Source organism: Spinacia oleracea, chromosome 4, assembly GCF_020520425.1.
Source record: "Spinacia oleracea cultivar Varoflay chromosome 4, BTI_SOV_V1, whole genome shotgun sequence".
NCBI lineage: Eukaryota > Viridiplantae > Streptophyta > Magnoliopsida > Caryophyllales > Amaranthaceae > Spinacia > Spinacia oleracea.
In genome coordinates, this window is record NC_079490.1 from 101,533,027 (window position 1) to 101,551,652 (window position 18,626).

Sequence of the window (18,626 nt, forward strand, 5' to 3'; positions counted from 1 at the left end):
CTCATTTGATTCTTATTACATGATAAATATGCATATTTTTAACTTTATAAAACTCATTCGAATCTATTTATGCATATTTAAGGCTCATTAGGTCGTTATAGGTCATATTTAGAGCTAAAATGACATTTCCGCTCCCAACTTTGAACTAAAGAACCTAAGGACTCATTTGATTCTTATTACATGATTAATATGCATATTTTTAACTTTATAAACTCATTCGAATCAATTTATGCACATTTAAGGCTCATTAGGTCGTTATAGGTCATGTTTAGAGCTAAAATGACATTTCCGCTCCCAACTTTGAACTAAAGAACCTAAGGACTCATTTGATTCTTATTACATGACTAATATACATAGTTTTAACTTTCTAAAACTCATTCGAATCTATTTATGCACATTTAAGGCTCATTAGGTCGTTATAGGTCATGTTTAGAGCTAAAATGACATTTCCGCTCCCAACTTTGAACTAAAGAACCTAAGGACTCATTTGATTCTTATTACATGACTAATATACATAGTTTTAACTTTCTAAAACTCATTCGAATCTATTTATGCACATTTAAGGCTCATTAGGTCGTTATAGGTCATGTTTAGAGCTAAAATGACATTTCCGCTCCCAACTTTGAACTAAAAAACCTAAGGACTCATTTGATTCTTATTTCATGACTAATATACATAGTTTTAACTTTCTAAAACTCATTCGAATCTATTTATGCACATTTAAGGCTCATTAGGTCGTTATAGGTCATGTTTAGAGCTAAAATGACATTTCCGCTCCCAACTTTGAACTAAAGAACCTAAGGACTCATTTGATTCTTATTACATGACTAATATACATAGCTTTAACTTTCTAAAACTCATTCTAATCTACGTATGCACATTTAAGGCTCATTGGGTCGTTATAGGTCAACAACGTACTTAATTATCTATATAGTCTGCAACTATATCTTTTAATTTTATGCTTCAATGGAATGTAAAGACAATATCGTGAGTGTAAACTTTGGTACTCATATATATTTTCCTTCCATGCAACTTGCAGGCTAGGGATCGAGTCGATTGGAAGAAAGTCAACACGACCTTACTTAAGGTTTGTAATGCATGATCTAAAGGGACCTAAGTGGCTGGATTAGAGACATTTGTTAGATTAGCTCTCTAGCCTTTTGTCTTTAGTTGTTAATATTAGTTGTAATTTGTTAGACTAGCTAGGTGTTTAAAAATTGTAAACATACGTACTATATATACGCTTTGCTCTGTTGGGTTAATATAAATGAAGTTAATGTAATGATTTATTTATCAAAGATAAGCAGATTCATACCTTTGCTATTTTGGTGTTGATTGGGTACAGGTTTCAATACTCAATGGAGTATATATCTAGTTGTGGTTATTGCCGCCTATTTTATATTTTAAAAGAATTTGGAAAAAAAAAATTAATGTTGTTGAAGGGGGCTTTTAATGTACGCCTCAACAACATATGAATTTTTGGCGCAAAAATAAGGACCTGTTGAGGGGGGCATTTAAGAAGTGAGCCTCAACAGAGGAGGCTGTTGAGGCGGGCTTCTTAAATGCCCCCCTCAACAGGTCCTTATTTTTCGCGTTTCTGTAGAGGTTGTTGAGGCGGGCTTTTGAAAGCCCCCCACAACAGATCACCTGTTGAGGCGAACAAAGCCCGCCTCAACAGATCACTGAGCTGTTGAAGCTACGTCTGTCGCAGCGGGCCTTGTTCGCCTCAATAAACCCAAAATGCCCCCCTCAACAGGTATTTTTTCCACTAGTGAGTGTTCAGATGCCTTGTGTGAATCATATGTTGTTGGATGGTACGCACGTTAGTGCTTTAAATGAAACTAAAGTTTCTTTTTACTCAATTTAAGATAAAAAGATAAACTTAGACAAATGAATCAGTAAAGGTACGTCGTCCTAACTGCATAAGATTTGGTAGAAGAGTTACTTGGTAACTACCAATTTCTTGTTGAGTGGTCATAATATTATCGCATATATGATCGTAGCATATTGTCATTAAAATCTATGTAGAAAGAGTTTCTCATAACTTGAATGTGATAACATGCTTGAAGCTCTAATATTGTATGATTGATTTATGACTTGATAATGCCTGTGATGTAAGCATACTTTGTAGGTAATCCTGTATTGCACAGGTAGAGAGCGTGAAAGTAATTTCCATAATTCACCGAAATGTACAATGGGAAGAGGATCAAACGAGTAGGTTTGAGATGCCCATTGAGTAACAATGATGAGCCTAATATGAAGTTTATGGTCAATATCATTGGATCCTACAAGTCAAGATGCATACAATTAGAAAAAAGTTATTGGATGATGGCTCATTGTGGGGGTAAGTAATGCTCTCCTGTTTTCCTCATACTGTTATTCACTAGTTACTTTATGTGTGAGTTGCCAGGTACAATGAGTTAATTGGCAAAGTGAGACACATTCGTGCAATTTAGACACAGGAAAAAAAAACAGTTATTTGTGAATGTGATACCTTCCTTAAGTATGTAAGATTAAAGAGAAAATATTCTTTACGTAAGGTCTTGGCACGAGTTGGTGTCAAACTAGTTAAGGGGAAGGGTTTCTAAATCTATGTTGTGTTCAATTTCTACGGAAAACACTTGTTAGGATGAACTTATGCTCTTAATGAATCTATATCCCGAATTTGGGTGGTTATATGAGAGAACTTGATGGATTCACCGTTTTGTGTGAGGTTGAGTATTTTACTCTTAATGTATCTAGCCTTATAGTCCCCTAGAATGGGTGGTACTATAAGAAGCCTTGATAGATACACCGCTTTATGATTGGGAAGGTTAATCCATGTTCCTCTTATGAGTCCATAGTCCTATTGTGTGGATGGTTCTTATTGTTGAACTTGATGGATTTAAGATTAAAGTATCTAGCCTCACTGACTTCACTTACTAAGTGATTTCATGAGAAGACGTGATAGGTACATTGTGCAATTTGCGAGGATGAACAATATGTTCTTAATATATCCATAGCTCTTTTGAGTGGTCCTAACAGAGCGGACTTGATGGATATACCGATGGGTAAGGTTGGACGTTTAAAGTTCTTAATGTCTTCATATCCCTTTTGGGTGGTTTATGTGGTAAAATAGACTTGATGAGACACCTATGTGAGTAAGAGGGGATGGCATCCTTCTATGAAAAACATGTTTGTTGTTTTTCTAATAATACTCACTAGAATCCAAGGGAATGTTGGCCTCGTATGACGTTTCATGCGGTCGTGGAATTTTTCAAGCTTCTAAAGGTGAAGCGTGTGGTGTTGGGTTTCTTCAATAGTCGTAGAGTTCAATCTTCGGATACTTTATTGGTTGTTGAATACCTCGCTCCACTAATGTGTTAGTTCAAGTCTTTAGACACTAACATTTATGCGCTAAACCTTTCATTTACTGCTTAGGTTTCAAGATCTCTTGTCCGTATGCATTAGTGGGGGATTGTTGGTAATTATAATGCAATACGGACCCCTTTAAATATGATAATGCTTGTGGGCCCGTTTCATTGTGGTCGTGGGTATTGGTTTTTGGAGTATTGTTTAGGAGTTGCGGTTTATACCAGATTCCTTATAAATACTCCTTTATTTATTCCAATAAAACAACCCAGAGATATACAGAGAAACAATAAAACCCTAAACAAATATTTTCTCTGTCATTATTGTCCCATAGAGATCTGAGCAGTTCTTGAAGTAATTCCAGCCTTCCAATCGGGGTACAGAGTTGGAAGGTAGCTGTGTTACCCTTGGGGAGAAATCGTCACTGAGAACCTTGTACCGGTGGTGGCGAAATACGCTTCTAGGGCAGGCGTAAAACCCGTCACAGCTTTTGAGATCAATTATTGAGTATTGTGTTCTTCCCTATTATTTTATTGTTAATTTTCATGATTACAACGCATTATTTCCAACAAAAATAACCAAAAATAAAAAGAAAATCTTAATCAGCCTCTTCAAATTCCCCTAAGAAAATAAAAATTAAACACTAAACTAATTGCCCACATTACAAAACAAGATCAATCAATATCCCAAATCCGCAAAATTCCAACAATCTAAAACCAAATCAAATTCCAAAAATCCAACAATAGATTTATACGATAGGAAACTGATGAAAAGATCAAATTGAAGATAGATGAGAAGAGATGAACGGGATCACAAACATCGACCCCATACGACCGGAAATTTGCAATTGATTTTGGCTACAAGCCCATACGATATTCATTGCATCAACATTAAATTGGGACAAATAAATACCTCTGCTAAATCCTCCGATTTGAAGCCAAGCCAACAAGATTCACACCTTCGCCCTAAATGCCTCCATCCCCGGTGGCTGAGCAGTTGAAGCGACAGTGAGCTCGTGAGGGAACAAATTTAGGGTTTAGAGAAAGGCTTCCCCTTTTCCCAAATTCTCAGGGCGCCAATCGAAGAGGGGGAAAACCAGCGCCAATCTCTCCCTCCCATTTCTTGTTTTGGCTCCAACTCGTGAAAAATTTCTCCCGCCCACCTTTCCCCCTCTTTTTTTTTCCACTTGAAGAGGTGTCAACATATGAGAGAAGGTCTATGTGGGGATATACATAGACGAAATCTATATGTATCATCTCCCCATAAAAAAGCAAGCACCTGATTGGCTGGTTAGTGGTGAGAGGACATGTTTCCTTGTCAAAACATTCTTTTCTTGGGTCATGGGCCAGAAAGAACAAAAGCCTTATTACTTAAGCTCTGACCCATTAAAGAGAAATAAGGGTGCCATGTGGCCTAAATATGTGTCTGAATAATGCCACATGTCATGGCTTGATTGTGCCACGTAAGTCGGGTACTTTTACCCACATCATGAACCTTTTTCAAAGAAAAGAAATCTGTTATTGAATTGAAACACAAACTTAAAATTCAGAATCATTCCAGTATAAGATAGAAACTTGAGAAACTCGAAAAACACATTACATAACCGCAAAGCCACAAAATAATGTGAAAGACAACACAATTGAAAGAACCTTTCCCCTGGTAGATTTGATAAACAGAACAATGAACTTAAACTACCGAGAGAGTGCCCTCACTTCGACTTTTATGGAGCGAGAGACCAGATTTCAAACTTTGGAGCTTGTTAGCAAAGTCCAAGTGATGATGGTGGTTACTTGTTTTTGCCCCACTTGGTGGAACAAGCACATGTTTCCCTTTAGATTGCTTTACAGAGTCTGACGATTGACCCTTTTGCCCATGTGTAGAAGAATGAGTGGATCGCTTTGGAGCACCACTTCCCCGACGTGAAGACTTGTGATCAGATCTAAGCCCCCTATCTGAAATACCTAGTCGAACAGACCTATCTGAGGAATCTTTAAGTGAGCTAGATTTTATATGCTGCCTGTTATAGTAAGCCAAATGGGGAAGTAGACCCAGTAAACACTTCTTAAGTTGCTCATCCCCAACATTTTTCTGGGCAGGATTTCCTTCCAAACTGATAGCTTGCAGGGAATTATAGTTGGCAGCTAGTTGCCCAAGACATTTGGAAGTAGCAATCTTGTTGAACCGCAAATCAAGAACACTTAGCTTTAAAAGCCTGTGTAGACCTTCCACCTCACTGATTTTATTTCCAGCCAAGTATAGTTCCTTCAAAGTGGAACATGAGGCAAGACCTTCAAAACAAGAGCACAACAGCATGCACATGAGAATACACGATATAAACATTTGCAAAGAGAAAACAGCAACAATTCATACCAAACAAATATTTGCAAAGAGAAAACAGCAACAATTAATACCAAACACAGAAATGAAATACGACATCACGAGGGCATAGGTTCATCAATACTCCTGAAACCTTCTTCCAAAAATTCACATGTTCACCAATTGTTCAATGTTCAATAAACAAGCTTTTCTCAGAAAAGAAAAAATACATCTATTGAATTATTAGTAAATTGCTATAAACTCCTTGCGTCAGTAAACTCCCTTGAGCCTCAGGAAGTAAGGATGGACAACAGAATGAAGCAACCATTTCATGTTCAATTCCCCATTTCCTTTTCTTAGACTATAGCTTGTAAAGGAAGAACAGTAAAAAAAGAGAAGGGGCATGGGAGGGAGGGGAAGACAATTCAACAGTTAACTGCATGCTTACCCATACAATACTCTCTGCTAATACACTTCTGTATATATAGCTTGCCGTTGTAGGCCAGGCTAGTCAACGCTCTTTGGCAGTTGACAAACAAATTAAAAGTCAGATGGAATCATACTACTTTAAACAAGTTACGAGATAATACTATGCTTAACGTAACACTGATGGCTACACTGCCTGCAATACTCAAATTCTCACTTCCAGCAAATAAACAAGTCATTCTAGAAACTGTGTTTGGGAATGCTGCAGAACTGCAGAAGCCAACTTTGTTACTTCAAAAGCACTAAATAGACATACTTCCCTGACACTTCTTTGCAGAAAAGGGATTCATTATTTAAGATAAAGGAAACAGGTACATAATCCTACCAACAATGAATTTTTACGTTCACAGAACTTCTGATTAAAAATCAAAACAAATAATGGATCCGAAATGCCGCTATTGCCCCCAAACACTCAAAATTTGAAAATGATAGCCTATCATTTTCTTCAACTAAAAACCCAAAACTTGAGAAGCCGAATTTAAAGTTTTAAGCCAAACCTTCTCCAACAAGGGTTTTCTTTTGATCAAAATAACCCTTAAACGCTCTACCTCCCCAAGGAAATTTCTACTCTATGCCCCGAAGTTACACGATTGGACTATTGGAGTTGGGTTGGCTGCAGATTCGTTAATTTCTTCAAATTTGCAGCCGGGGAAGCTTTGTTCCTTTCCTATTGGAATAATATTGTGGTCTACTATGCTCTTATAATTGATTTGACAGATAATTGAGACTTTGGTTCTGTAAAATTTTTATGATTCTCTTTTACTATGATTATGAGTGCATTTTTTTTTTGAAGATTACATGACTGTTTCTTTTACATTTCTCTATTTTGTGCCCTTAATGTTACATAAGAGTGATCATTATCCAGTTTTATTTCAAATTTTTCTGGTCGGTGAGTATTGAAGCTACATTATTGAAGACAATATGTGAGTAAATGAAGTTCCAGAACTCTTGAAGCTGAACCAAAGTCAGGGTTATTTCAGTAGCAAGATATATTAACGAAATGAAGGATTATTTTTGCGTATTTGGTAGGTTCTTGTCCTTCTTTAGAAATTTTAATGTTTTATATATGCTTGTATTGTTAATTAATTTGGATAGAGTTATTTGACTAGGGGTTTTGTCTACAGAACTTAAGGCTGGTGCAATGGGAGTAAAACTTCAACATTTCGAGTTGCACACATAATTGATCTTCCTTTTTGTATATGTGCCGTTATTAATGCGTACTCTTATACAAAAGTACATGCAATTGCTTGTTCTTGTACTGGTTTCAGTGCATGTATTTATATTCTAGCCTTTTATCATGGGACTTCTTTCACTGTTACTTTAATCCGTCCAGTTTAGTGGTTTAATACACATTATTGTATGGTGATTTCACTTGAATGTCATTTTATGTCACTCAAACTATTACAGGAATTAAAAAATACTAAAGTCTATTGAATTTGCAATATTTTGCTGTTAATCTAACTGCTGCAAGCACCAAGGCAACAGAGGAAAACCAGAATTTGTGGCTCCCATGTTTAGTCAAAGTCTCCCCTTATTTTTACAGGTCAGCACAGCCAAATCGATGTGTCTAGAAATGATAGAGCATCGAGTTAGCAACTCAACGGAGACTAACAGGGCGGTTTAGGTTGATTAGGATTCGGAGCAAATTTAGTAGCTTGAAAAAGAGGAAGTGCTTTAGTTTCCACTTTGTAGTTCATAATACATCTGGAGGACTAGAAATAAGACCTTCTGGAAATATAGTACTCGATCCCTCAGTCTCATTTTACTTGCTCCATTTGACCTTAAAAAACTATCACAAAAGATAGTCAAATGGGGCAAGTAAAACCAAACGGAGGGAATACTTTTTAAGTACACGCCCGGTTTTGAAGGAGGATATTAAAGGGAGAATGTTGAGTGTGCACCCGTAGAAAATTAAGATCATAGTTGTGATAGAAACTAGTTATCTCATGGTACTTAGAGTTTGAAATGTGGTGTCGTGTTTATCATAGTTTGAAGAGTGCTTTTTAGAAGGTTTTTTCTTCTTAGGATATTTCAGGTTTTAAAGAAGACCGTAATTAAGAAGCATATTCTAACAGCTAATTTTCACACACACAAAGAAAAAACAACTTATTCCTGGCATTAAGCATGTGAAACAATGTACATAATGATTCTATTGTTGTATTCTGTTCAAATCAATTGATGTAGTAGCCTTATCTGTTCACTGACTGGCAAAGGTGAAGTAGCTCATTAATTTTTTCACTTTCAGCGGGCATGTCGGCCGTCATGACATAAGGGATAATCTAGTCTTTATATATGAGATATAAGAGTAACCAACCCCAAAGAGGGCAGGAAAGAAAGGAAGCAGCGAGCTTCTGATCTTAAGCGGTCGAAATGTAATCGCTTTCTTGAGGCAGAGACACGAGATGTGGTGTATTGGTGTTCTTACTAATGATTGATATGTTCATCGTTGGTGGAACTATTAATTGCCTCGCTCTATTAACCCATTGTCTCCAAGTTATTGTTCTGTTAAAATCATGTCACGTATATTTTGTGCTGATTATATAGCTTGTGGAATATCATATATTCATATGTTGTGCCCAAGTAATGTTTGTTTGAAGTATTTAACTATAGGCCTTCAAAGTCTTATCCTGAAACCACAATGTTTATTTTGAACCCCTGAAATGCTGGTCTTTATATTTAGATCCACAGGTTTTAATTTTTCTATTTGTTATGGTTTCTTACGGCAGGTCATTTGGTTCAACTAGAGTTAGCCTCGTCCTTTGAAGGGGGAAAAGCCACTTATGGAGTGTGATTGAGTTCGGTCGGCTAATGATAGGAAAACTCCAGCATGCTAAACAAGGCATCAGTTGCCTAATGATTATCACCTCAAAGACACTGCAATCCAACACCTTGTGTGTTTTTCTTTTATGCTTTATAAATTTCTAAAATTTATGAGATATCTTGTCATGGGGTTGGTCTGTTGGTATATATTCCTATTTTTATCTTTTATAAGACTACCTATTTCATTATTGTCCGACTGTCCATGCACAAACATTGTTTTTATTAGTAAACTTGCTTGTTCCATCGTTTTTAGTAAACTGTATTATTACTTCTACTACGTAGATAGAAAGATTAATTGATATCCTCTTCCTAATTTTTTTTGTTTTAATAGGTATTTGAAGATAAAAAACCTCAACAAGCCAAGAGTTGTATTTGAAAAGCTTTGATGTACCTACAGGGCCTAAGATTTTGAATATAGATAAGAGATTTATTGTATCAGGTAAGCTTAGACCTCTCAAACGGGACAGGTCGGTCGGGTCGGGTTGTAAAAAAATATTTTCGGGTTCAGGCTTACAGATGCTTGTTCAAGACCAAGAACTTTCGGGTTCAGGTCGACCCAACAGGTTTAGAGATTTTAAAACGAGTATAATATTTTCATTAATCTAGGTAATAAATATGAAGTACAAAATATGGGAATAAATTAACAAATTTTCCTACACAAGTTTATATTTAGTCAAATCCAACCCTAAATAGGATTGTAATTCAAATTAAAATCATATTACACACAACAATAGTAACAGCTAATTTGTTATGCTTAAAATTCCTCATAATCTCATTTTATTACCATAAAAACAATGATTTTCAATCGTTCGGGTTTTGACCAATTACTTTTCGGGTTGTTCGGGTTCGGATAAAATCGGATTACAGGTCATAAAATCTTGTTCAAGACCCAGTATTTTCAGGTCGGGTTTAGGTCGGTTTTTGGGTGGGGTTAGGTCTAGGAAAGCTACTAGTTTGTTTTGACTCACATCAATCCTAGTCACATCGAATTACTTTGAATATCCAATTTATTGTGTTTATGTGAGAAATATGTTTGATTCAATTGTTATGTTTGTTCATTAAACAATTGCTTTGACAATATTGTTTATGGGAGTATGAGATTCTTGTTAGTTGTTACTACGTATATGCACATCGTATTAACAACAAAAACATAGTCATACTCGGAATAAATTTCGAATTTTGGCCAAAACATTAGTTAATGTTGGTTGTTAATCTTGTTATTATTTAATTGTTCGTTATCGACAACAAAATATGACATTGTCCTCGTTGATAAGCAACGAAGAATAAGTTTGTTACTTTCAGGGCTCATAACGCCGAATTTATTGCCGTTCAAGACTTAGGGGAGTATCCAACCTCTCTTAGGAGAAGCAACTGTGCAAAATGATGAAAACATTTGAAAGCAGTTTGTAAGCAGCCACATGCCAAGCAGAGACTTACCATGTCCAATCCTGGCTATCTTGTTGTAACTTAGGTCTAATATGCGAAGTCTAGTAAGCTCTCTTAAGCCTTCAATGGCTGATATCTTGTTTTTTGACAAGTTTAATACATGCAGTCCACGAGGAAGAGCACCAGCAGTTATTCTCACTGTAACAAAAGCCATCAAAATAATCACTACAGTAAGCAAACCAGAGGAAGATTGAAATAAGAACCAAAATTGGAAAAAAAAAATTGAAGATAAAAGTAAATCACAACAGTTATCTTACACAAACCTATAGAATTGCCAGACAGATTTAAAACCTTCAAGCTAACAAATGCACTGAGAAGTGGGATTATAACCAAACCATGATTTGCCAACTGTGCAGTGGTAGCTGTAGCATTCAGAGAAGATATGTATCTCTTTGCTGCCTCCATACCTGGGTACATCTTCATCTCCATCTTATCCAGACCATCCAAGAATGCAGAACCTCTCTTTACCTCATTACCAGAATCAGCCTCTTCATCATTCTCTTCCACGGGGCTGCAGTGCTGAAGATCAATAACCCAATCCTCAATCAGTTTGGTCTTAAAATCCCTATTTGCGAAGTCATCCCAGTTATCATATGAGGAGTTTCCCTGGCCATGCCTCATACTACCAATTTCATCTGGCATTGGGACTATCCAGTCTTTTCTTGAACAGCCATAGTTATAAGAATCATAATTCTCCAAAACAGCATTTCTCCCATCAAATTTCTCGGGATGGTATAAGCTGTCATTCTTTTTTAGTCCAGCACTTTCTGCAGCAGTACCATCATGAACTGAAAAATTTTCCTCATCGACAGACAGCACTTTAAGATCCTCAAAAGATCTGTTGCGAGGAGTCAACACGCCACCGGCAGAAAGACCAGGAGAAGTTGGAGACATGGACCCAAAATTTGGCATCGAGTAAGATTTAGAAATGCAATGTCGAGTAGGCGTATTTCGATCAGAACCACTAGGGCCCTCGGCATGCAATGAGAGATGAGAATCGTCATGCCCTTCCTTGTTCAGACAGTTGGCAACAGCAAAGACTGACGCTTGGTTCCCGATAGTAGAACTTAAATCGGGACACAGCGAATGGGAAACTTCATGATCCTGATCTGGCAAAGAGTTCCCTGGATTCTTGGAATCATTTGTGGGTGATACATCTACAACCTCGTCATAATCAGGCGATCTTTCAAAAGAAAACTCCTGATCATTGCAGTCATCGTCATTACTGCCACCAAAGGTTCTTCCCTTTTGATCCAGTTCACAGCCAACAGAGAGACTTCTTCTAAAATTCCCTATCTGAAAGTGCGTAGAGTCTGCATTACTCTCAGCCTCATAATCACATTTCACCTCTCCTGATTTCCAACTACGTGACATCAATGTAAGATTATCACTATCACACCCCAAGTTATTAGCCTCATTTTTCCCCATATGAGATCCATTCATAGTTAAGTGATTGGCGGAGTTTCCTGATGCATGATTTCGAGAACCAAGTTGCAGCATCTTCACCATTGTCTCAAATGAAGGTTGGGCTGATTTCTGTGCAACACCATAAATAACATAGGGACAATTATAAGAACGATGTATAGCTTATTTTTAATGCTTCAGCTTCAATCAAGAACTTTCACTAACTTCGACACTAACCTTTTCCTTTTGACCGTGAGCATTGCCATAGAAGCATGAGAAACGACCCATTGCAAGATGCTATTGGGCCAACACCTAAGCCGAATTATACTAACCAATATATTAAATTTTAGAGAGACCTATGATGATCAACTTATTTACATAGTCAAATTAAAAACTACTCCAAACACCCTACTAGGACTATTCAAGAACTTTGCAGGTGGTAACGTTAGCCATAATCAATGGGTAAACCCTCAGAAGTACGGCACAATCTCCAAATATGAGATGATCTTGATCTTCGCAAAACACACAGTATAATCACCCGGTCTTTAGTACTCCACACCCACTTGGTGGTGCGAGAAAGCTTTGACTGGGTTACAGCTGCCAGAGTGATAGAGAATTTTTGCCAAGCCGGAAAGCTGAATCCAAACAGGTATAACAAACAGAAACCTGACAGATTGTGAATGAGCAGAAACCTAAGTAAAAAGATAGAAAATAAACAGTTAAGTTAGAAACTTAGCATCAATACTTCACTCCTACATTTACAAAAGCAGAGAAACTTTAAAATGATGCCTATATTAAAGTAATATCAGCCTTCATTTTCTGAGTGGACTCACCACTTTCCCTCTAAGAATGCAGCATCTACTATAAATGAGTTATTAAAATAATTCCAAAACAAACTGTTGCAATAGGCATTTGAATGATACTCTGAAATGCAGTCTCCATAGGCAATCACCGCATCAACACAATTCAATTTCTCAGGTTCATATCTACTTCCGGCAGAAATTAACCAGCAAGATAGCAAACATTCAAACAATATATACACATAGATACAAAGAGAGAGCATGAACTACAAGATTCACCATCGCAGAGCTGAGAGCTGTATTCAATATTGTATTTCACTTGTCAAACATGTCGAGTCCGGTGTATTTAGGTCCAAATCAACACAATAGGTCATACTGTCATAACACCTTTTAATTACTTTGCATATCCTCGTAATTTATAATGTCATTTGAATACTAATCACATTTTTAGTTTTTGCCTATGAAACATACATAACTATCATATAGGCAACAGATTAGAGGAAAACTATAGCAAAAAAAAATTAAAAATTAAAGAAAAGATGGTGCACAGCAGCACAGATAATAGAGTAATGAAACAACACACCAGAGTGAATGAAACTAAGTGGAACCGAGTTAACTGACAACTGAATAAGCATTTTTATGTTTGATATTTTAGGCAACAAGTTACATAATTTTATATAACACACATAACTTTCAACTCCTAGGCACCTAGCAAGCTGCACGGATATAACATCATCTTTTGAGTTTCCTTTCTGAAAGGTAATTGCACTTTTACTACAATCATAGCCCACATATTTTAAGGTCTTCCAAGTTCGCATGACTTAAGTTTCTGATATTCAAATTCTTAGTGAACAATTAGACAAGGTATGAAGTAGGTTGACATGAAGCATCCAAATTTTGCATATTTTAACAAGGGCAAAAGAATTTACACACCAAGAGTTCTTCCAAGTTCTTGTTCCTCAGTTTAGAATAAAAAGGTATTTTTTTGGTAGAAGACATCATCCAACCTAAACTTTCCAACGTGTTGACACGACAAAAATTCCCATAATACAATTGTTAATATAGAGTATTTCTCCAAGTCTCCAACACAGTTCTTAAGGAGACTTAACAATTATCTTGTTTTAAAATTAGATACTATATTCATCATTAAACATTTCTCCATCAACGTTTGAACTGGAAATGGAGTTGTTATCTTCTAAAGGACCTAGTATCTCATTTTTCACAATATAATTAATAACCGAATTTCCATTGCCCCTGACCCTGTGTATAACTATACCTACAAATGCCCATGACACTGTCACGATAATTTAACACCACCAGCACCAATTCGTTACACTCTTTTGATTCTCATCAGCCTTTTGGGAGAATAAAACATAAAAAAAGAAAAACCAACATAATGGTGGAGGAAGGCGACTCATGTTAAATCTGACACACCACCTTTATAAAATCTGAAACACCGCCTATGTTAAATCTGAAACACTGCCTATATTAAATCTGAAACACTGCCTATATTCAATCTACTGCCTATGTTAAATCTAAACCCGACTGTATTACCCTAAGGGCCCGCCTGGTATGAGGGTAATGGGCCAGAAAAATTAAGGGGTGATTATTATGGGCCAAAAACATATGCCTAGAAAGAGGTATATTTTAGGGCCCGGATTTTTCACCCCCCATTTGAGGGTAAAACATTACCATGACCCCCAGTGTAACAATTACCCATTACCCTGTAAATGTTCACCCCTCAACCCTTTACTTTCTCTCTCATCAATTATCCCTCCAATTTCAACCATTCCTCCACCACCAGCTTTTCTTGCCGTCGTCCCTCTCTCGTTGCCGCCTTCTATCGCCACGGTCCCTCTCTCACCGTCGTCCCTCTCTCGCCGTTGACGCTCTCTTGCCGTTGTCTCTCTCTCTTGTTGCCGTCACCATATCCTCTTCTACCGATGTCTCCATCTTCATCACTAGCGAATCGATTTCTCTCAGTCCCTCACAATCCTTTTTTTTCATTTAATTAGCAGATCTACGAATTTGGTGAGGTGATTGTCACCATTGATCTTCGTCTTGAAATCCATACATATTAATATCCACAGCCTCCTTCTTTATGGTGGTCCAGTGTTTAAAAAAGCGCAAAGCGCACTAAAGCGATATAGGTCCTAGAGCTTAAGCGTAAAGGGCGAGCTTCATCGTAGTGAAGCGCACTTTTTAAGAATTCAAGGTTTCTTTACCATTATGGATATGTATCTTACTAAAATAACCACAAAAACACATAAACATCAGATTTTCTTCCTTATTGCTCCTTGTTTTAACAAAATAAAGCATATAACATAGTGTTTATCATGTAATATCCACTAGGAAACAAATATACTATGCTATTTTCAAAAGGATATGTCAATCTTCTTTTTTCTTTTCTTTTGGACTCTTGGCCCACTTTCTATTGTTAGGGATTAATAGGATGTGATCCAATAGACAATAACATATAAAAAAAGCTTTTAACGTGAAATTTTTTTATAAAAGAAGAATTTCAATGAAGCTTTAAAAAGCGCGATTCGCTTTTTGCGCTTCATGCGCTTCCGTGCGCTTTTTCACAAACGCTTCGCTCATACCTAATTAAGCCCTTTGCCCTAGAGTTTCGAGCTTTAAGCGCGCTTTTTAAACACTGTGGTGGTCGCCGTCAATTGAACCGCAGTAGAATGGTGGTACTTACTAGGTAACGGTCATTAATGGAGAGATATTAGGAGACAGTTATTATTTTGTTTTATTTGGGGAGTGAAAAACTGAAAATTACTCATATGCCAAACTAATAGAAAGGGAAAAGTCCCTTTAAGGGCCCGCCTGGATTTAGGGTATTGGTTAGGGGGTAATAATTAGGCTACAACAGTTACTTGGGTATTAATTTTGGGGGAAATATCTACTGGGCTTAAAATTTTCATGGGTTTGGTATGACGGTAATAAATGATAGGCTTAAAAAAATACTGGGTTTGAAATTACCCAAAGAACTTTAAAATCTCAACTCTACCTCATTTTTTCTATTCATTGAAAGCCATTGTTCAATATGTAGCACCACCATTCATGGCGGTGGCGCTGCGTGGCCGCTACCACATCGTCGGTGTCTTTGTTGGCTCGTAGCTTCAACATGAACGAAATTTAACGCCAAGATCAATGGAGCCAGCCCTCTATGATGCTCGGACTCGGCTCACCACCCCTCCGTACCGGTGTCGACACGACGCGACCCGGGTGCGGACACGGAATCCAGATCGGACCCGCCAGAGAGAAAGTGGACTCGGCACTCATTAACCCTAGATCTACAATTGAATCTCAAATCCAGAAAATCAAGAGCCGAAACCTTAGGGCTTTTATCCGGCCGGAAAAGACGAGTAGATCGGAACCACAGAGTTGTCGGTTTTTTTCTCCGGCGAAGGGCGGCGGTCTTCTTCTTATCTTCGACTTTTTTTTTCTAACCATCGTGGACTGCTGAGTGCTGGTTCTGATTTTTTTTTTTTTTTATATATATTTTTTATGTGGGGTTGGGTAGGTGGAAGAAAAGTCAGTGATTCCTTTATTCTACCTCTTTTTCTGTTTTTTTTACTTAATTGGTGGGGTAGGTAGTCTAGACCAGGGGCGAATCTGTATTGTGGCTGGGGTGGGCCTGGCCCCTCCGGTCGAAAAATTTTGTAGTGTATTTTTAGTTAGGACCCCCCCTAAAATTTGTGTATAATTGTATAATTACATAGTATATTGCTTAAAAATTTTTCTACCGGCCCCCCTCGTAAAACCGTTCAAGGTCCGCCAATGGTCTAGACTCTTGAGTCCTTTTACCTCTTTTTCTGTTTTTTTACTTCATTTAAAATATGAGCAATAAATATGGCATCTTTATTTAAAAAGTTTGTCTTTTCTTACCTAATACTTGAATTATGTATATTTAAAGAAACTAATAACCAATACTTTTTAAAAAAAAATCCACAAATAAAAGTTAAAAAATATTTATTTTGTTTTTGCATTGCCGTGTCCCCGAGTCCAAATACAAGTTTTGACCCTTTCAAAACGTGTCCCCGAGTCCTTGATTTTTGAGTTCCTCGTGTCCGCACTCGGATCCCTTACCCGGGTCCGACACCGTACCCGAGTCCGAGCATCCTAGCCAGCCCTTTTGCCAATTTCTTCACCCAATTTTTCAGATCTTCAAAATAGAAATTAAGTGAAGGAGAGAGAAAAAAATCTAACAAATATTTAGTGGTCTTCAAGAGATAGAGATTTGATGGCGATCGGTAATCAACGTTAAGAACATTGAATGAATGAGATCTACGAAATGAAACATACAGGGAAGCAGATGTATTTTCCGGTGACACCGGCGGCGCGAAACCGATGGTGGTAATGGCTTTAAAAAGTACAAACTAGGTGTTTTAGGTTTTGATGTTGGGAGAGATGAGTAATTGTTATGGGGGAGATAATTACCCTAGGGGGGGGGCTAGAGTAATGTTTTACCCCTCATTTGAGGGGAAAACATTACCCCAGCATCAATCTCCCTCAATCCAAGCGTTCAAAAATGGCCAACAACTTTTACTCCCTTATTCATTCCCTTCCTTTACACCCAATCCAGGCGACCCCTAAATGATATCCCCAGTAATTTATACTTCCACATACATTACCCCTTGAAAATGTACAGTCAATCCAGGCGAGACCTAAATAATACAGGGTTTTCTGATATCATACCAACTTCCAACGATATGGTAAACAAATTGCAATGTGTAACAAACTTAGTAATCTCCATTCTCCAGTATATTACCAATAACCTAGCATATTATATCCCACAAATTCTCATTTACAAGATTTGTACAATAAATATTGTACACCAGAGTAAAAGTTAACTCAAAATGTTTAAAAGTTAAGCTTATATATGTAAAAGTTATCAAATTTTATTGATAATTTTTTTCATTTTAATAAAACTTATTTCTTCAAAATCACTAATAATGTATAAAGTTAATCATTTAACTCTTTAAAATGTTTATTTATCAACGTTTTTTACTAATATAAAAGTTAATCAAAACTAGGTTAAAGTTACAAAAAAAAATGGGTAAAAGTTATCTTGGTGTACAATAAATTTATTGTACACCTAGTGCGCGCAAGACCTTTTGATTATATCCTCCATAGTTAAACAACCAAGAACAAAAAAATTAAGCTCCTTTAATCCAAACAAATAAAAAAAAAACAAATAAAACGTAACAATTCAATTTGATATCTACATAAACAATATAAATATTACATCCAACTATTAAATATGCCACAATTTATCAAATTATCTAACTAATCATTAACATCTAAAAGCATATAATTAAATTCAAAATAATGTAAGAAAATCAACAAACAATAGCATATTATCCAATTCTTGAAAAACCATAGAAGAAATCATTCAATATACTTCGTATTTAAATAAAATCAATCAAAAAAAATGAAATTAGTGGAAGAAAAAAAAGGAGAGATTAAACCTGTTGTCCAATGGCAGGAGAGAGAAAGGAGAAGAGGCAGAGAAAAAATGGGTGTTCGCAACTTTCCGGGAAAATGACGAAAAGTAGATTGATTTCCAAATTTCTTGATTTTCTTTTTTATTATTATTTTTGTTTTCTTTTAATCTAATTTCCGCCACTAATTCAGAAGCAGGAAAACTAACCCTAACATTAACAGCGTAGATTTGCGTTTTTAATTGGGCACGACCGCACGAGACAAGCGGAATATATAATTTTTTTATTATTATTTTTATTGAGGGAAGAACGGCGGAAGATTTCTTCAACAAGTTGTTATGTTTATTTATTTTGTAACAACAAAAATCTTTTTAAAAAAAAATTGTGATTTTCTTTTAAAGTCAAGGGTGAGTATATCCCCAGACTCACCTCCAATCTTCAGACTCTGCCACATCAGCTTTTCACTAACTTTTTCATTATCCAGACTCACACAAAACTCACCCTATTTTTACACATTATCCACAGACTCACCTACCTCTTAAAATAATAT

General features: G+C 36.6%; 1 protein-coding gene across 2 annotated transcripts; it reads right to left on the reverse strand.

The window, feature by feature from the left end:
* Positions 1-4,846: 4,846 nt before the first annotated feature.
* On the reverse strand, positions 4,847-18,283 carry LOC110802299 (uncharacterized). Of its 2 annotated transcripts, none has more exons than XM_022007748.2 (5): positions 18,104-18,283; positions 12,061-12,515; positions 10,683-11,955; positions 10,411-10,557; positions 4,847-5,639 (listed from the first exon to the last, which is right to left on the reverse strand). In XM_022007748.2, the coding sequence occupies exons 2-5, from the start codon at positions 12,109-12,111 to the stop codon at positions 5,038-5,040; spliced, it is 2,073 nt and encodes a 690-aa protein (XP_021863440.1). In that variant the 5' UTR covers positions 12,112-12,515; positions 18,104-18,283; the 3' UTR covers positions 4,847-5,037. The 2 variants fall into 2 exon arrangements, with proteins under 2 accessions (XP_021863440.1, XP_021863441.1); XM_022007749.2 differs by having other exon boundaries at positions 12,061-12,489; positions 18,104-18,262.
* Between the last annotated feature and the right edge of the window lie 343 nt (positions 18,284-18,626).